Consider the following 19,155-nt stretch of genomic DNA (forward strand, 5'->3'; position numbering starts at 1 on the left):
TCATTAAATTTTAACAGTCTGCAATTAAGAATCTACAGATCACTGTGAAATCATTGCCGATTTTTAGGAAAAACACATCTGGTTCAGGGAAGGAAATCTGCCACCCTCACCTGGTCTGGCCTGTATGTGACTCCAGACCCACAGCAATGTGTTTGACTCTCAATTGCCATGTGAAATGGCTGAGCAAGTCACCGAGTTGTACCAGTTGCTACAATGCCTCAAAGAAATGAAACTGAACGGATCACCTGGTATCAACCATGGCACTGGAAAAGATAATGGCAGGATCAGCCCTGTTGATCATACAAAGTCCTTGCTAACATCTGCGACTAGTGCCAAAGTTGGGAGAGCTGTCTCACGGATTAATTAAGCAACAGCCTGATATAGTGATTCTCACAGAATCAGACTTTACAGACAATGTCCCAGACACCACCATCACCATCCCTGGATATGTCCTGTCTCTCCTGTCTCACAGACCCATCAGACGTGGCGGCACAGTGGTACACAGTTGGGAGGGTGTTGCTGCAGGAGTCCTCAACGTTAACTCTGTACCCCATTAAGTCTCGAGGTTAATCGTGAACAAGGAAATCTGCAGATTACCACATACCGTCCTCCCTCAGCTGCTGAATTGTTACTCCTCAATGTTGAGCAACACTTAGAGGAAGCACTGAGGGTGGCAAGAGCACTAAACGTACTGTGGGTGTGGGGTTTCGATGTTCACCATCAAGAGTGGCTTGGCAGCAGTATCACTGTTTGAGCTGGTCGGGTCCGAAAGGACGTACTTGCTGGAAGTGCCAAGTAGATGATCCATCTCGGCCTCTTCCAGTGATCCCCAGCATTACAGATACTAGTCTTCAACCGATTCATTTCACTCTACATGATATCAAGAAATGGTTGGAGACACTCTATACTGGAAAGGCTACAGGCCCTGACAACATTCTGGCAATAGTACTGAAGATTTGTGCTCCAGAACTTGCCAATCCCCTAGCTAAGCTGCTCCAGTACGGTTACAGCACTGGTATCTACCTGACAATGTGGAAAATTACCCAAGTATGTCAAATCCAACCTAGCCAATTACCACCCCATCGATCTACTCTCAATCAACAATAATGTGATGAAAGGTGTCATCAACAGTGCTATCAAGCAGCACCTGCTCAGAAATAACCTGCTGAGTGATGCCCAGTTTGGGTTCCGCCAGGGCCACTCAGCTCCTGACTTCTTTACAGCATTGGTTCGAACATGGACAAAAGAGCTGACTTCCAGAGGTGAGGTGAGAGTGACAGCCCTTGACATCAAGGCTGTACTCGACTGAGAGTGGCATCAAGGAGCCCTGGCAAAATTGGAATCAGTGGGTATTGGAGACATAGTTTCTGGCCTTCTCTTGTAGCCACTGTGGTTATGTGGTGAAGCCAGTTGAGTTTCTGGTCAGTGATAACACCCAGGATGTTGACAGTGGGGGATTCAGGCATAGTAATGCCATTGAATGTCAAGGGATGGTGATTGGATTGTCTGTTATTCGTGCTGGTCATAGCCTGGCACTTGTGTGGCGCGCATGTCACTTGCCACTCTTCAGCCCAAGTCTGGATATTGTCCAGATCTTGTTGCGTTGGAACCTGGGCTGTCAGAGGAGTCATGAATGGTGCTGACCATTGTGCAATCATCGGCAATCATCCCCACTTCTGAACTAATGATACAGAGAAGGTCATTGATGAAGCAGCCGAAGATGGTTGGGGTCACACCTGATAAGTAGGAAGATGTCATGGTTGTTGAAGATCAATCATCTCCATTCCAGGCTATCTCTGCAGGAGTTCCTCGGGGTAGTGCCCTCGGCCCAACCATCCTTGGCTGCTTCATCAATGACCTTCTCTCTATCATAAGGTCAGAAGTGGGAATGATCGCCGATGATTGCACAATGGTCAGCGCCATTCAAGACTCCTCCAATAGCCCATGTTCCAATGCAACAAGATCTGGACAATATCTAGGCTTGGGCTGACTAGTGGCAAATGACATGCGTGCCACACAAATGCCAGACTATGACCATCACCAATAAGAGACAATCCAACCACCATCTCTTGACATTCAATGGTGGTACCATGACTGAACCCCCCACTGTCAACATCCTGGATGTTATTACTGACCAGAAACTCAACCGGACTCACCACAAACAGTGGCTACAAGAGCAGAAACTATGAATACTGCGGTGAGTAATTCACCTCCTGACTCCTCAAAGCCCCCTGTCCACCATCTACAAGGCACAAGTCAGGAGTGTGATGGAATATTCCCTACTTGCCTGGATGAGTACAGCCCTAATAAGACTCGAGAAGCTTGACACCATCCAGGACAAAGCAGTCCACTTGATTGACACTACATTCACAAGCATCTGATCCCCCCACCACCAACATTCAGTAGCAGCAATGTGTACTATCTACAAGATGCACTGCAGAAATTCACCAAAGATCCTTCGGCAGCACCTTCCAAACCCATGACTACTTCCATCCAGAAGGACAAGGGCAGCAGATACATGTAAACTTGGAGGTGGTGGTGTTCCCCTCCAAGGCACTCACCTCCCTGGCTTGGAAACATATCACTGTTACTTCACTGTCGCTGGCTTGAAATCCTGGAATTCCTTCCCTAACAGCATTGTGGGTCAACAGGAGGACTGCAGCTGTTCAATAAGGCAGCTCACCCCTACCTTCTTAAGGGCAACTAGGGAAGTACAAAAAATGCTGGCCCAGGCAGGGATCCTGTCATCTCACAAATGAATAGAAGAAAAATAAATCTGGAGATTCTGCATCCAAGAGAGTTTCACCTGCCAAAAGGTCTGTTTCCATGCCCTTTGACTCTACAACTCTATCGACAGCTTTCAGAATTGTGCCATTGATAGTTACAGGGTGTAGGCAGATCCTGGTGGTGGTTGCTGCAGTTTCTATCTTAGAACATAGAACATTACAGCACAGTACATGCCCTTCGGCCTTTGATGTTGTGCCGACCTGTCATACCGATCTGAAGCCCATCCAACCTACACTCTTCCATGTATGTCCATATGCTCATCCAATGACGACTTAAATGTACCTAAAGTTGGCGAATCTACTACTGTTACAGGCAAAGTGTTCCGTTCCCTTACTGCTCTCTGAGTAAAGAAACTACCTCTGACATCTGTCCTATATCTTTCACCCCTCAACTTGAATTTATGCCCCCTCGTGCTCGCCGTCACCATCCTAGGAAAAAGGCTCTCCCTATCCACCCTATCTAACCCTCTGATTATTTTATTTCAATTAAGTCACCTCTCAACCTTCTTCCCTCCAACGAAAACAGCCTCAAGTCCCTCAGCCTTTCCTTGTAAGACCTTCCCTCCATACCAGGCAACATCCTAGTAAATCTCCTCTGCACCCTTTCCAAAGCTTCCACATCCTCCTTATAATGCGGTGACCAGAACTGTACGCAGTACTCCAAGTGCGGCCGCACCAGAGTTTTGTACAGCTGCAGCATAACCTCATGGTTCCGGAACTCGATCCCTCTATTAATAAAAGCTAAAACACTATATGCCTTCTTAACAGCCCTGTCAACCTGGGTGGCAACTTTCAAGGATCTGTGTACATGGACACTGAGATCTCTCTGCTCATCTACACTACCAAGAATCTTACCATTAGCCCAGTACTTTGCATTCCACTTACTCCTACCAAAGTGCTTCACCTCACACTTGTCCGCATTAAACTCCATATGCCACCTCTCAGCTCTTCACCTAATGTCACCCATCGCTTTTGAAAATCAGTTCATGATCTCTTCAGCACTTGAAGAACTTGTAGTAGTGGATTTAGTTCTCCATCTCGTTCCAATCTGATCCCATCCTTAACCTCCTACACTGTTCCATTGAAATTCAACATAGGCTCAACAGCACCCATATCTAGGCCTGTTGTTGAGTTTCTACAATTTCCAATAACAACCAACCCCCTCCCCCTTTTTTAAGCTGACATCTTGTGGTAGTTCTCATTTATGATGCATCTAGTCAAATTTTTAACATTTTCTTTATTTCTCATTTTTGTTTAATGAATTATAAACTTTTTATAGCAGCCTTCAAGATTACTGACTTCTCAAAACACTTTGCAATTACTGAAATGTTTTTCTCACTTTATTAATATAGGAAAAATTGCTGTCACTTTGTACTGGGTGAACTCCCTTAAATGGCAGTGTGATAATAACCTCATCATCTGTTGGCTGAGGGATGCAGGACAATGAGGAGAACTCTCTTGCTTTTTTTCCAAACATGGACATGGATGTGGAGAATCCATGGCAGAGGGCTCCGAAAGGGTCTTATCTGACAGACGCCATATCTCTTCCTGAGTTTTATAAAACAAAACAGTTGATTTTTGCATTTAAATGCTGGAATAGGACTTGATCTCACAGTTTTTCAACTCTCGGGCAATATCTCTCCTAACTGAGCTACAGCTGGCACCATTGACCATCTCTTTCATTTTTATCTATCCTTGTATTTTTTCCACTTGCATTTCACTCTGTCACAGATCTTCCATTTATTTCTTCTCCCTTCTTCCTAACCCTAAGTCCTAGCTTCAAGACTTCTCTGACTAACTGTTTTCCCCCAGTTCTGCTGAAAGACTTTCAAACTGAAACATCAACAGTTTCACTCCCTACAGATGCTGCAAAACCTACTGAGGATTTCCAACGTTTTATGCTGTCACTTCTGATTTCCAGCATCTGCAATAATTTGCTTTGATGTTTTAACAGGGAGTAGTTGAAGCTCAGCAGGGTCATGACAACTGGAATGACCAGCTAGGGGAGAGACAAGACATTGTTTTCAAAAACCTGAGCAGGCTTTACTTTCATTCCTACTGGAGGAGCTTCTGATTTTCAGAGTGTGGCTTAGTAAACTAATTGGGATCAGCAGTTAGCTTTGGCAGCACTGAATAATTTCAATGTCCATGAACTGTGACATTACTGGAGATTGAGCAGTTTAAATTTATTGCAGTAATTAAAGTCACCTGGTCCTCAAGTCGGAATTTGTACAATGCATCCCTTCGGAACCCTCCCAGTCACATTGCTGACGTTTTGTAGACTGGTTGTTTTAAGAGCTGGGGGATTATTTTTCGACGTTTGCTGGAAGTTAGATTAGACTGCAGGGCTTCTTGGTGTGACTGTTAAGACTGCACTTTTATCAGTCGGGAGTCAAAGGTGCAAATGTTTTGAATCAGTGATGCTCGTAAAAGAGTCTTGCAGCCTGCATTCCCTTTATCTATGATTTTCAGCATGATGGCTAATCCCATATGTTTCTTAGTCTCCATTCCTAGATCTTGCTGTGAATGCTCATGCTGGCGCACCATCACTTTTTCTCTCAGGTAAAACGAATCTGAGGAATGCTGGAATGTCATTAGGAAACTTCCATTACCGTAGAGCAGGCAGGAAGATTCTTTTTAAAATGGAATGGTTGCTCCTGTGCATCTCACATTTGCTGTGAGGAAGCAACTGGGCATCCAGCTGGCACCTAGTCTTGGTGGAATGATGGAATTTGGTAGGTCGCTATGTGAGCAGTTCCTAATTCGGCAGAAGTCCCATCACTGCAGTATTCTGAGAGTGGCTGTCAGGACATTGGATGGGAATGTGTCACAACAAGAAATTAGTAACACCATTACATGATGGGAATTTACTGTTGCCTTGTGTACAGTGAATATTATACTTCAGTCCCTCACACCTGGGCTAACCTATTTTCTAGTTATTGTCTTTACATTATCATTCAGGTAGCTTCCAGTGATTATATCATGACTGCTGGAGTATCGGTTTGAATAACTATGTAAACCCATCTATAAAAGCCTTCAATGAAACAAAGAACTGCAGATGCTGGAGATCTGAAACAAAGACAGAAATTGCTGGAGAAACTCAGCATATCTGGCAGCAACTGGACCCGAAACATTAGCTCTGCTTTCTCCCAAAGATGCTGCCAGACCTGCTGAGTTTCTTCAGCAATTTCTGCTCTTGTTTTATACCAGTGCCCTCTGATTCTGAATCCATTTTTCCCTATCCACTGTGGCCAGACCCCTTTATGAGTTTGAAAATTTCCATCCGATCTTTTCACTTTCATTATCCAACGGAAACAGTTCCAACTTCTTTTAATTGCCTTCATAACTGAAGTTTCTCATCACTGGAGCCATTCTCATAAACCTCTTTTGCACTCTTTCTAATGTGTTCACATCCTTCCTACAATGTGGCATCCAGAACCATACACAATATTTTAGCTGAGATCAAACTGGTGTCTTTTGGCAGTTTATTAGAACCTCTCTGCTCTTGTACTTTGTGCCTCTATTTATGAAGCCTAGAATACTGTATGCTTTATTAACAGTTCTCTCTCTATATCTTACTGCCGTTAATAACTTGGGTATATTACACACTGGCCTCTCTGCTTCTGCACACTGTTTAGACTGGTACTCTTTGTTTTATACTGTTGGCCTCTAGCAACTGACCAAAATTGCCCGGGTGAGGCATGAGGCACTTGTTGGTTGGTGGTATCCTTTAAACCATAAATCAATTGTCAGTTCCATCAGAAGAGGTGGTGTGAAATCTGAATGCAGTTTCAGGAGCTGCATATGGCATTGCTTGGGCCTTGGTTTTATGACATTATAAAAACTTGTTTCCTGATAAAAACTTCTCCAGATACCGATTACTCCAAAATATTTAATGCATAGCCAGTTAAGAGCCACCAGGGTTTTTATTTTACCTTTTTAGTACCTAAGATTTTAAGGTGGCGATGATATTCCTGAAAATTTTGCAATGAACCCAACATTCCCAAATACGTCTCATGCTTTTCTGATTTTCTGAAATACTTCTGCAATAGGACAAACTTGAAGAAACAGAAAGAGAGAAGGATGATTTGAAGGCGAGCAATGTGAAACTCATGGAGGAAAACACAGCCCTGAAAGAAAAGATCAAAGAGTTTGAAACACAGGCACAACAAGACAAAGAAGAACAATTTAGAGCATTGGAGATGAATAAGGTACATTAAAGCTCTCCTAATTGCTGTGTAGTTAATGATCTTGGGCATTGTCATTTGGGCCTCCTGCATCAGAATTATTTCTGTGAAATAGTCCAAGTTGCTCAAAGACCAGCAAGTAAATTTGAAATAATTATAAATCTGAACTTAAAAGCTTTGCTTTGCAAAATAAATCTGCAAAGTTTTATATATCCTTAAGATTAAACAGAACCCCATTTACCAAGGCTTGTGAGTAGAGTTGTCGTGCTGTTACCAGATTCTAGTCCATCATACAGCACAACCAAACAGTTTTAGTTATTTCTATATTATTGTCCCTTTGGGTACTAGTTAATATGGGCCTTGTTGTAGCTAGAGGCAGTCACAGATGAAACCGCTGGATATTTTTAGATCAGTAATCGGAAAGAGCTTTTTGATTTTAATTCAATCTTGCTGCCTTCTAGTGATCCTCTTGGGACCCAGGTTGTCCTGAATGTGATTGATTCCTAATCTGACTCAATATTGGAACAGTAGTGGGCCATTCAGCCCCTTGAGCCAATTCTACCATTCAGTTACACTCCATATACCTGCCTTTGGCTCATATTTCTTAAATTTTTATTAAGAAAAAGTATTATATATCTGATTTTAAATTTAACAGGTGCTCCTGCATCCATCACCTTTTGTGGAAGAGATTTCCAAACATCTACCACCCTTTGTGTGTAGATGTGCTTCTTAATATCTGTCTTGGATGGTCTGGCCCTAATTCTCAGACTATGTCCCCTAATTCTAGAATCCCTGATCAGTGGAAATAGTTTATCTACCCTTGTTTTCCTGTTAATTTATTGGAGACCTCGAGCACGTCACATCTTAATATTCCAAATTCTAGAGAAAACAGACCTATTTTGTGTAATCTCTTGTCAAACATAACCTCTAAAGTGAAGTTGATAAAGGCTCACCCTGTACAACCTTCTTCATAACCCAAGCCCTCTGTCCTAGGAAGAGTCAAAGTGCTCCAAACAGCTACTAGTGCAACATCTGGATGTGAGATTGCCCGCTGAGCTGGAAGGTTAGTTTTCAGACGTTTTGTCACCATTCTAGGTAACATCATCAGTGAGCCTCTGACGAAGCGCTGGTGTGATGTCCTGCTTTCTACATCACCAACGCAGGAAATGACATCACCAACCCAATGAAACCTAAACAGATAAATAGAAAGCTTTAGGTTTCCTTGGGTTGGTGATGTCATTTCCTGCGTTGGTGATGTAGAAAGCGGGGCATAACACCAGCGCTTCGTCGGAGGCTCACTGATGATGATACCTAGAATGGTGACAAAACGTCTGAAAACTAACCTTCCAGCTCAGCGAGCAAACTCACATCCAGAACCTCAACCTGAGCTACAAATCTTCTCAAAACTTGCTAGTGCAACATCTTTTTAAAAATAAGGAAAGCTAAAATTGTGCACAATACTCCACAAGTGGTCTCACCAAAAGCTCCACATAATGTAGTTAAATTTCCCTGTTCTTACGTTGTATTACCCATGAAATAAACACTAATATTCCACTTAATTCCATCAACATTCCTAATCACATGCAAATTAAGTTTTTTGGTGTGTCCTGTACTAGGGCACCCGGATCCCTGTGAAACCTTCTTGAGGTCTACAGTCACTCTCCATTTAAGTATGATATTGTTCTTGTATTCTTCCTGCCAAAGTGGGCATGTTCACATTTACCCACATTTATATATGATCTGCTGATCGTCGGCCTCTTTGCTTTACCTGTAGTCTACATCCTTTTGATACCATCTCCTCTTGACAACTCAATTTCTTGGTTATCTTGATGCCACCACCAAATTTAGCTGGTATACATTCAGTCCCCACAAACCAGTCACTGATGAAGACTGCTATTATTTGAGGACTCACCACTAATCCCTGAAGCACTGTATTAGTTACAACTTGCCAACCTGAAAAAGATTCAGTGATTCCTACTTTCTGTTAGATAACCAGTTCTTTAATCATATTGCCGCCTGTACCATGAACCTGTATGTTGTGTAGTGAACTTGGATTTTGAAAAGGCACTTGATAAGGTGCTATATCATTGTACACCAAAACCACCGGATCCTCCCGTTTATCGCTACTTATGACTATGACAGTGTTCCTTGAATTAATAGAAGAAATGACCATACCTCACATTTAACTTGCACCAAAACTGACCTCCAAGCACTGTGAAAATTAACTGACCTTGATGAGATAAAGCTCTTAACATAAATGAAATCTACACAGATTATGTTTGTGAAGCTTTGTAAGGCCTCACCATATTTCTCTAAAGAGCAGAAACTTGAGATCCAGATGCTTGTGAAACATTTCAGCTGGTCTTTGCGATTGAAATCATGAGTTTCTCATTGCAATGTGAATAATGGGTATAAACGGAATGTTTTACGGAGATCTCTACTAAGTGCAGGGGCAGTTAGCGCAGTTGGTTTGATAATGAGAGTGTGGTGCAGAATTAAACCAAGAGAGTGGAATCAATTCCCATGCCAGTTTTGGTAATTTAGGGAGCCCTGCCTTCTTGCCCCTGCTCCGCCTTGTGGACCCTTTGAGCTATACACAACAATTGTTTTTCTCCAATGGAGAGAGAGAGAGAGATATCTATAGTTCTTTTGGTGATGATGGTTCTGTACCATTTAATATGCAGGCAGGTACTGTAGTGTAATCTCTTTACAATTTAAAATACTCTTTAATAAATAGAAATTTGTTTGCAAAACCCAGCTTCTGAGAAAAAAACCAGAAAACATCTTAGGGTAGGATTTTCCAGAAGATTGAATCTGGCAAATGGTCTGTAGGCCCAAAATGTAAATCTCTCTTGTCATTTGACTGAGCACTGTATTTCCAGCATATTTTGCTGTTGCCTGTCGCTACCCCGTCATTGGCTCAATATGCAATGAATGCAATTCCATGTTGGAATAATTATTCCTATTTCCCCCCTTGTTACAGACGGACATGATGGCATTAGAGAAACAAATGTTGGAACAGAAGGTGGATAATGAGGTGGAATTGAAGGCACAGACTGAAAAGACTGAGCAACTCAGAAGGGAATTGGCTGAAAAAGATATAATGTGCTTAAAAGTACAAAAGGAAAATCAGGTAAATGCAGTTCTAGAATATGGTGTGTGCTATTTATAAATGTAATTTGAGATTTTTGACTCTTAAAGGCGTTCAGTTGCTGGCTACAGATTATTCTTAAAGCTTGGTATAAAATTGCTGAAAACTTTTTAAATTAAAAAAATCAGGATCATACTCTATGGTGCATAGGAAACAGTCTTCTTCAAAAAGTGCAGTGGAGTCTTTTATATGAAGCTGAGAGTGCAAACAGGACCTTGGATCAATGTCCCATTCAAAACATGGTATCTCTATCAGTACCACTGACAGTCTTGTGGTACCAACAGGCAATTACATTTTGTGCTTCCGAGCTCTGGACATGGTTTAGTCTAGTTCAGAGTTGAGTTTTCTACCTATTAACCAATGAGTGAAATGCTTGAAATAAAACATCAATGTTTCTCTCAAGAGTGTATTTGAGACTTTTTAATCACTGTAATGTTAAGGTTGCAGTCGCTGTCCCAAAAGTCCATTTCATTGGTGGCTGAAAAATTTCAGGGACCCTCGTTCCAGAATCACAAAACACTAGCCTGTAAGTTCAGCAGATAACAGGGAGGGCAAATGGAAATGTTGGCCTTATTTCAAAGGGAATGATAGAGTGTAAAAATAGGGAAGTCTTGCTGAACGTAGAGCAGGCTTTAGTAGTTTACAGCCAAAATATTGAGACAGTTTTGGGGCCCTTGTCTACGGAAAGGTGATCTAACATTGGGGACAGTTCAGAGAATGAGCAGTTGTTTGATCAAGGGTATGGAAGGATTTTCTTGTGAGGAGAGGTTTGAGTAGGTTGGACCTATATTCTTTGGAGTTTAGAAGATTGAAAAGTGATCTTATCGAACATGTAGGATTTGTAGGAGACTGTATAGATGCAGAAAGTTTGGTTTTCCCCCTGTGGGAGAGCCTAGACCAGAGTGCATAATCTCAGAGTAAAGGATTGTCCTTTACCCTCAGAGATGATGGTCTTATAGTGACTTTATGGAAGTCTTTATCATGTTGGGTGTAAGTATATTCAAGGCTGAGACAGACATGATTTTAATCTGTATGGGACTCGAGGGATGTGGAGTTGAGGATAGTTCGATCAATCATGAACTTGTTGAATGGTGTAGCAGACACAATGAGCTGAAAGGTCTACTTCACTTCCTATGTTTGCATCCCTTCTTATTAGAATGATATCCATCCAGCTCCACGTATTGCCACTTATCTCTTTCCCTGTCACCTCAGTCAATTCCTTCATTACAGCCCAAATCCACTCAGTTATTGGTCTTCTCAATGATTTTCATTTCTCTCTCTTTTATTAACTATGGCTAAATCAGAAATACCAATGCCAGAATCTGCTTCTGCACAGCCTATCAAATCCAGTTGATTTCAAAGTCTCCGCTTTAATTTTCAAACCTGTCTAAAACTTTGGTTCTCCACACTTGAACAACTGCTCCAGCCTAAGCCTCGTGTCATAGGATTGGGAGGATGGCCTTCAGCCCTTTAGCAGTTTCTGCCATTCAAAAAGGTCATGACCAATCTGCAACAGAATCCCATGTACCTGTCATTGCCCTGAATCACTTGGTACCTTCTAACTAACAAAAATCTATCGATCCCAGTTTTAAAGATTGATGATTGATCTACCAATTGTTATTGCAAAGAGAGTTCCAAAGTATTGCCTTCTTACCTTCTTAAAAGGACTGGTTCTATTTGTTGTAACAATTCTGGTCCTTGTAGACTCCAGAATTAACCTCCCAATTCTTTGACTTGGATGACTCTTGGACTGGACTAAACGGTCTGTTTCTGTGCTATATGACTCTGACTACATTCCCTCAGTTTCACCACCAGACACTGACTTTTCTGCCACTGCTTGGCTTCTCCTTGAATTTCTTACCCAAAGTGATTTTTGCTTTGCACACTACTCCCACTCTTTATTAAAGACACTTGCCCCGATACATTCCTGTCACCATGGCTTTAGTCTCCGCCAGCACCCCTACTTCTTCCTTGTGCTGTAAATATTGTAAAAACTACTGCATCTTGCAGCAGAGTTACCTGTATTGGACTGAATTTTGACATTGCTTTGTCATATCTGTTTCATTTTTCTTTCTAATAAGGAATTGCGGGCAAAGATGGAGTCAGCACAAGTCACTGTTGAGCAGTTAAAACAGAACAATGACAAAGCTGCAGATAAAGCAAGACGTCTCCAGCAAGAAGCCAAGTCACTGAGGATGGAGATCAACACAAAGGAAACTGAGCTAACAAAGTAATGGGAAAAAGAAACTTGTATTTATATAACACTTTTCGGACTCTACAGCAAATTAAATATTTTTAATTGTAGTCATACTTGAACTTCAAGGAAAGTTGACAGCCAGTTTGCACTTGGGAAGATCCCACAAACAGCAATGAAATAAAATACTGCACATCCTGTTTCTCAGGGACTTTGGTTAGGGACTATTACTGGCTGGGACCCCATAGAGACGTGGGATCAATTTTTATTTTTGCTATTTATGTTCACCTCAAAGGGCAGATGACTCCCCTGTTTAACATCTGCTTAATGTTTCATCCAAACAGTGTAACATTTCCTCAGTCTTGCATTAGGGGTGTCAGTCTGGATTTTGTGTTCAGGTCTCTGGAGAGGTATTTAGATCCTAAATCTTCTGACGTGGCAATTAGAATGCTGACATTAAACTGTAGTTAATGTTTATGGTAAGGTTCATGCAATGATGTATAGTGTGTAAACTCTGTGCCCAGCAATGTTGGGTTAAAGGACATATATTTATCAGGATAAGAATTTCTGTGCTGCTCCTCACTGATTAAAGATTCTTGTTGGAATTCTCAATGACTGGATTTTTTTATACTAGGCTAACTGCTCAGTTTCTGATTTGTGTTTCAGCAAACAGTGATTACTGTGCCCATTCAGAGGAAGGGAAATTGATTAAGCAACCAGTATGACAGAAGATATTATAACCTAACTCGATAGAGGGATAATAGGAGAGATAGAGCACACTTTTTGAGCAGTGTTAGCCTTGTAAAGAGATCTATCTGGGTGCTAAAATATTGTAACTCCTACAGATCCAGGGTAATTTGTACTGCCTAGAAAATGCTGTGGTCCATGTGCATAAATCCCTAACCTTTGAACTTTTAAGTATGAGGACAACTGACTTTTAATCACCAAGGGATGTGAGAGTTATGGGGATAAGGTGGGAAAGTGGAGCTGATGATAATCAGGTTGACCACAATCTCATTGAAAGGCAAAGTAGGCTCAATGGGTCGAGTGGCCTACATTTGCTGCGATGACTTAGATTAGATAGACGGATTCACACTGATATAAATATTCCAAGCAGAATAAAATGTGAATCCTCAAGTTTTGCACAAGGGCTATTCATTTTATTGTACTTTTCTGAATGAATGTTCTAAGTAGATATATCCAAATTTTATGAATAATTTATTTTTCAAACAAAGATGAGAGGGAAAATGTTTCTTTCTGACTCCTCCCTGCGAATTTTGACTTGCAGCCTGGCAGAAACCAAGAATCAGATTGCAAAAGAATTGGAAGTTTCACAGGAGAACATCAAGCACCTCCAGGTAAGGCAGTTTCCATTGATTTAAGGCTTGTGCTGATTCCTGAATGCAGGATATTTTGTGGGGACAGCTTGAGATTATAGCTTTATTGGAAAGGCTACAGCATACAAACCAGACAGAGATTGGATGAGTAGCAGGGTCTTCAGCTCAGATCTCCACATTTCATTCACAAAAGTGGTATTTCCAACTTCACATGCTCAGTCCAAATAGCAAAAGTAGGAGTGTTGGCTTTGCACCAACTTAGCAGATTTGCAAGAAATAAACTCACATAAATATTAACAGTGCCGTTGCTGATGGATTTGTTTGGGTGGTGATTGTCCTTTAATGAAATGCTATTAAACAGTCGAGATTCCTTTTTCCCTTTTGCGGTAGGTTTCCTGCCTTCACTACCCCTCACTCACCCACGAGAAACCATTAACCACTTGTTTAAGATAGAATTCCACAAGCACGTGTCTCCTTGGGCACCTTGACAAATAGCCATTCAGCATGTGTGACTCCTCGCAGCAAGAATTCAGTTGGGAGAGGATGGCAGATGAACCCGATTCTCATTTTTCCCCACGTTCTTGTCCTAGCACCTTTGCTGGGCTTGTGGTTGAGGGCTCCATCTGCAATTCTGACATGGCCAACTTTGTGAATTTTCTCTTTGTTGCCTAATGAAGCTGAATTGTAACAGGAAACGCCATCACAGCTGAGATCAGTTGAGCCATCCTAGCCTAGAAGTTAAATCTTGAACCTTCCTCACCTGGAATGCCTTCACAACATTACCTACAATTGAGTCAACAAACGAGAAGAGGTGGAACAAACTAACAGTATGCATTATGCAATCAGTATTTTCTGTTAAACTGATTGATTGTAACTTAAATTTTATTTTCTATTTTCCAGTCTGAACTTGATAACCAGAAAAAAGAAAATGGGAAGTTAGCAGACGGTCTGAAGAAAATGGCTGGAAAGGAGATTGAAGTGCAGAAGCAAACAGCTGAGGTTCTGCGCTTGCAGCAAGCCTTATCCGATTGCGAGAAACTGAAGGCGGCCAGTTTGACAACTGAAAGACAGGTACCGTCAACTCAATCTCCACCTAGCCCCAGTCTGCAATCTGTGTTCTTCACATTCATTCTTCATTTCTCCCTCACGTTTATCTTCCCTGTCTTTGATTTTTTTTACAAAATTGCTGTGTTTATTGGGGATGCGAGTCCACAGGATCCATGTGTCCACTCGGGCATCCCAATTATTCTTCACTCTGAAGCTAATTCAGGTGTTTGGGTATCTTACGGCTGATAGCATTGTACTTGTGTGTAATCTTGATTTGGGCTGAACAGTGAATTAGAAAGTGATCCTGAGGTGACTTTCTTTTCCTCCTTTTGTTAAGACTAAAGGCTCTTGACTCTAATTATAGCAATCTGCCTGCTGTAGCTTAACTCTGCAAAGAGGAGTGGCCAAATGTATGTTTCCACTACCGGGAGGGTCAGTAACCACACTGCTCAGGTTTAAGATAGTTGAGGGAAAAAAGAATTAGAAGGAACTGGGAAGCAATTTTTGTTTAACGCAGCAAGTTGTTCCGATCAGAAATTCACTACAAGAAAGGCAGTGAAAGAAAGTTAAGTAATGCCTTTCAAAAGAGGAATTGGAATAAATACTTAGTAGGAAAATATCTGTGTTACGGGATAAAACAAGAAGAGTGGGATTAATTGAACAGCTCTTTCAAAAATACAATGGCTTTTTTCTGAAATGTAGGATCCCAACTTGTGCCATTCTTTATAAGTATCACTTTCCTTATAACTTAAACCTTCACATCTCTGATAACCTGGGACTTTATCCCCTGAATTTTAAGAGGCTTAAGGGATGACCTTGGGATGTTAATAAAATCATGAGGGGCATAGATAATGTGAATATCTAAGGTCTTTTCTCCAGGATAGAGGAGTCCAAAACTGGAGAGCATAGGTTTAAGGTGAAGGAGAAGACTTAAAAGGGACTTGAGGGGTAACTCTTTTACATGGAATGTGGTGTATATTGAATGAGCTGCCAAAGAAAGTGGACAAAGTGGGTACAATTCTGAAATTAAGAGACATTTGGACACCTACATAGACAGGAAAAGTTTAGACGAGCCAAATGCAGGCAAATGGGAAAGCGACGGCCTGTATTGCTGGATTGTTAATCCAAGGACCCAGGTAACTTTCCGGGGATAATAAAATGTGAGGCTGGATGAACACAGCAGGCCAAGCAGCATCTCAGGAGCACAAAAGCTGACGTTTCGGGCCTAGACCCTTCATCAGAGAGGGGGATGGGGGGAGGGAACTGGAATAAATAGGGAGAGAGGGGGAGGCGGACCGAAGATGGAGAGTAAAGAAGATAGGTGGAGAAGGTGTGGGTGGGGAGGTAGGGAGGGGATAGGTCAGTCCAGGGAAGACGGACAGGTCAAGGAGGTGGGATGAGGTTAGTAGGTAGCTGGGGGTGCGGCTTGGGGTGGGAGGAAGGGATGGGTGAGAGGAAGAACCGGTTAGGGAGGCAGAGACAGGTTGGACTGGTTTTGGGATGCAGTGGGTGGGGGGGAAGAGCTGGGCTGGTTGGTAACTTTCCGGGGACCTTGGTTTGAATCCACCATGGCCGATTTGGTGGAATTTGAATTCAGTAAATATCTGGAATTAAGAATCTAACAATGACCATGAATCCATTTCCGATTGTTGGAAAAAATCCATCTGGTTCACTAATGTCCATTAGGGAAGGAAACGGCCATCCTTACCTGGTCTGGCCTACATGTGACTCCAGATCCACAACAATGTGGTTGACTCTTAACTGACCTATGGGCAATTAGGGATGGGCAATAAATGCTGCCTGGCCAGTGACTCCCTCATCCTGTGAAAGAGTAAAGAAAGGAAATGGGAGTAGTTTAGTTTCGGAAACTTGGTGAGCATGGTTGAGTTGGACTAAAGGGTTTGTTTCTGTGCTGTATATCTCAATGACTCTGTTTCATATGTACAGGACTTAGCATAGTCATACTTTTAAACAGAGTCCTGCAGTTGTATGTCTGCTTCTCATTTATACCAATAGCTACAAGAGCAAGTAGAGAATCTCCAGCAATGCCTGCGGATTGTAGAAGAGCAGTTGCAGTTGGCTGAAAAGCAACAGGTTCAAATGACTGCGGAGCTGAAAGCAGTGAAAGCTGACGGGGAGAAGAGTGACGCCAATCTCCGAGATGCTCGTGAAGACGTTCAGCACTGGAAAAGCAAATTTGAAAAGTTGGACCAAATCTTTTCTAAGAATGAGGTAAGCATGACCAGAAAGCCATTGTTAAATAGCCACAACAATGATGATTTGCACCTTTCTCAATGTAGTTAAATATCTCATGTTTGACTTTGAGCCACATGGGGAAATATTTGGACAGATGACCAAAAGCCTGGTCAAAGAGGGATGTTTTAAGGAGCATTGTGAGACAGCCATAGAAAGGTAAGGAGATCTAGGTAAGGATTTCAGAGTTTATAGTTCCAAAACTGTTTGAAAGCAGAATTTGTTACTAAAATTTAGATTGTTGAATTTTCAACTCATGTTTGGCCTCTGCTCTTAACTGAGTGTGTACCTTGGTTCTTCGCCTGGAGGGAAAGGAGGGAGGTGTTTCAGTCTTCAATTTGTTGTCCTTGTTGAAGAGGGCAGTAAAGAGGTTTGGTTGATTCTTAAAGCATTTTATATTTTAAAACATTTAAACTTTTAATTTGAATGTTAACCTACTTAATTCAAACACATTAAATATTCATACTTTTAAACAAAATCAGTTTTAAACTAAAAATTGTGAAGGTCTGCTGCCTTTAGCACAATTTCTGCCCAGATTTATTCTTGTTCTCTCAAGCCTGTTCTGCCATTTAGTAAGATCGTGGCTCACCTGTTTGCATTTTTAGTTCCACATTGCCGGCTACAGCTAATAACCTTTAACTCCCTAGCCTAAGCGGAATCTATGTCCCCCACCCACACTGCCTTCTGAGGCACAGAGTTCTAAAGTAATTGGATATGTATCCAATGATTTTCTTAAAATGTTAAACATTTGAAATTGAGGGGAATGAGTGATGTAAAGTAAAATTCTTTAATAATGCATGACCAATGTATCAGGAGAAAATCAGCAATAATTTACACCTGTTTCTCCAAAGTATCGATAAAATTCCTGGGGCTTTGTGCTTGATTTGTAAATCAATTGCTATTAAGTTTTCTTTTATCAAATAGCAGTAAGAAATCAAGTTGCAGAAATAGTCACCATTTTTTTGTAGGGAGTCCGTCTTTGTTAAATAGGATTAAATTCATTGCATCATAGAATGAAAAGTGTGAATTGTGTTTTGTGTAACTTTCCATTTGATTGCACTGGGAGGTCTTGTGGGCTCACCAATAACCGCTATCGTTTTTGTTCCATTTTTGGAGATGTTGGTGACCACCAACATAACGGGCCAACAGCTCCCTCTGTACTATATCATTTCATGATCAATTTCCAAGTAGGGGACCTGATGAGTGGACAGGATTCTGACTCCATAGAAGTGACTACTTACATGGAAATATTATTAATTAGGAAAATATCTATGAATATAAAGCATTCAGCTCCCAACTACTTATATTTAATCATATCTGTTGACATTCAAATTTTGTTCCTACTCTCTTTTTCCTGGTTTGCAAAATTAAAGGGCAATTTGCTATCTTCTCACTAGGGAAGAACATGTAATCTCTTTTTGGTTTGTACTCTTTGTCTTTGTGTTTCACAGCTGTCTTGGCCTGTTGATGATCTTTGATAGAATTGATCAAAATTTCTGAACTCAGTGATTGGAAAGAAAGATTTTTCCATCTTGTAGAAAAGGGTTGTAAATCTGTAGAATTCCCCGTGCAGTGAAGCAGTTGAGGCTACCTCATTGAATGTTTTTAAGGCAGAAGTAGATTTTTGAACAGTAAAGGAATTAAGAGTTATGGTGAAAGCTGGGGGTGGGGGGGTTGGGGCTAAGTGGAGCTGAGTGCACAAAAAGATCAGTCAAGATCGTATTGAATGGTGGAGCAGGCTCAGTGGGCCGGATGCTGCTATTTCTTATGTTCGTCATATGTCTTAGGATCTCCGATCTTGTACCTCTGTTTCGCAAATGTTTACAAATGAGCTACCAGTTAGCCCATCAACTCATGTTTACGCTCCACAGGAGGCCTCTTCCCACCCCTTTTCACCTAACCCCATCAATTTATTCTTCTATTTCCTTCCCCTTGTTTCTCCCTCATGTATTTGTCTAGCTTCCCCAGAAGTGGATCTGTGACATTCATTGCGCTTGTTCCTTGTGGTAGCATGTTCCACACCCTTGCCACTCCCCAGATTAAAAGCTTTCTTCTGAATTCCCTATTGGCTGTGTTAGTCACTACCTTCAGAGTAGTTGGAAAAAGATGGTGGCAATGCATTTAAAGGGAAACTTGGCAGGACATGAGGGAGGAAGGATATTCTGTAAGAGTTAGCAATGAGTGAGAGGTGGCTCATACG

General features: G+C 41.6%; 1 protein-coding gene across 2 annotated transcripts in view; it reads left to right on the forward strand.

The window, feature by feature from the left end:
* LOC125466390 (calcium-binding and coiled-coil domain-containing protein 2-like) overlaps window positions 1–19,155 on the forward strand; it is a 55,150-nt gene that overhangs the window by 13,712 nt on the left and 22,283 nt on the right. For both annotated transcript variants that reach the window (XM_048560825.1, XM_048560826.2), the window contains exons 6-11: window positions 6,839–6,997; window positions 9,957–10,106; window positions 12,206–12,354; window positions 13,607–13,676; window positions 14,556–14,726; window positions 16,719–16,934. In XM_048560825.1, the coding sequence (XP_048416782.1) occupies window positions 6,839–6,997; window positions 9,957–10,106; window positions 12,206–12,354; window positions 13,607–13,676; window positions 14,556–14,726; window positions 16,719–16,934 (915 nt within the window). The remainder of the gene's footprint in view (window positions 1–6,838; window positions 6,998–9,956; window positions 10,107–12,205; window positions 12,355–13,606; window positions 13,677–14,555; window positions 14,727–16,718; window positions 16,935–19,155) is intronic.

The sequence above is a fragment of the Stegostoma tigrinum genome, chromosome 31 (genome assembly GCF_030684315.1).
Source record: "Stegostoma tigrinum isolate sSteTig4 chromosome 31, sSteTig4.hap1, whole genome shotgun sequence".
NCBI classification, from domain to species: Eukaryota; Metazoa; Chordata; class Chondrichthyes; order Orectolobiformes; family Stegostomatidae; genus Stegostoma; species Stegostoma tigrinum.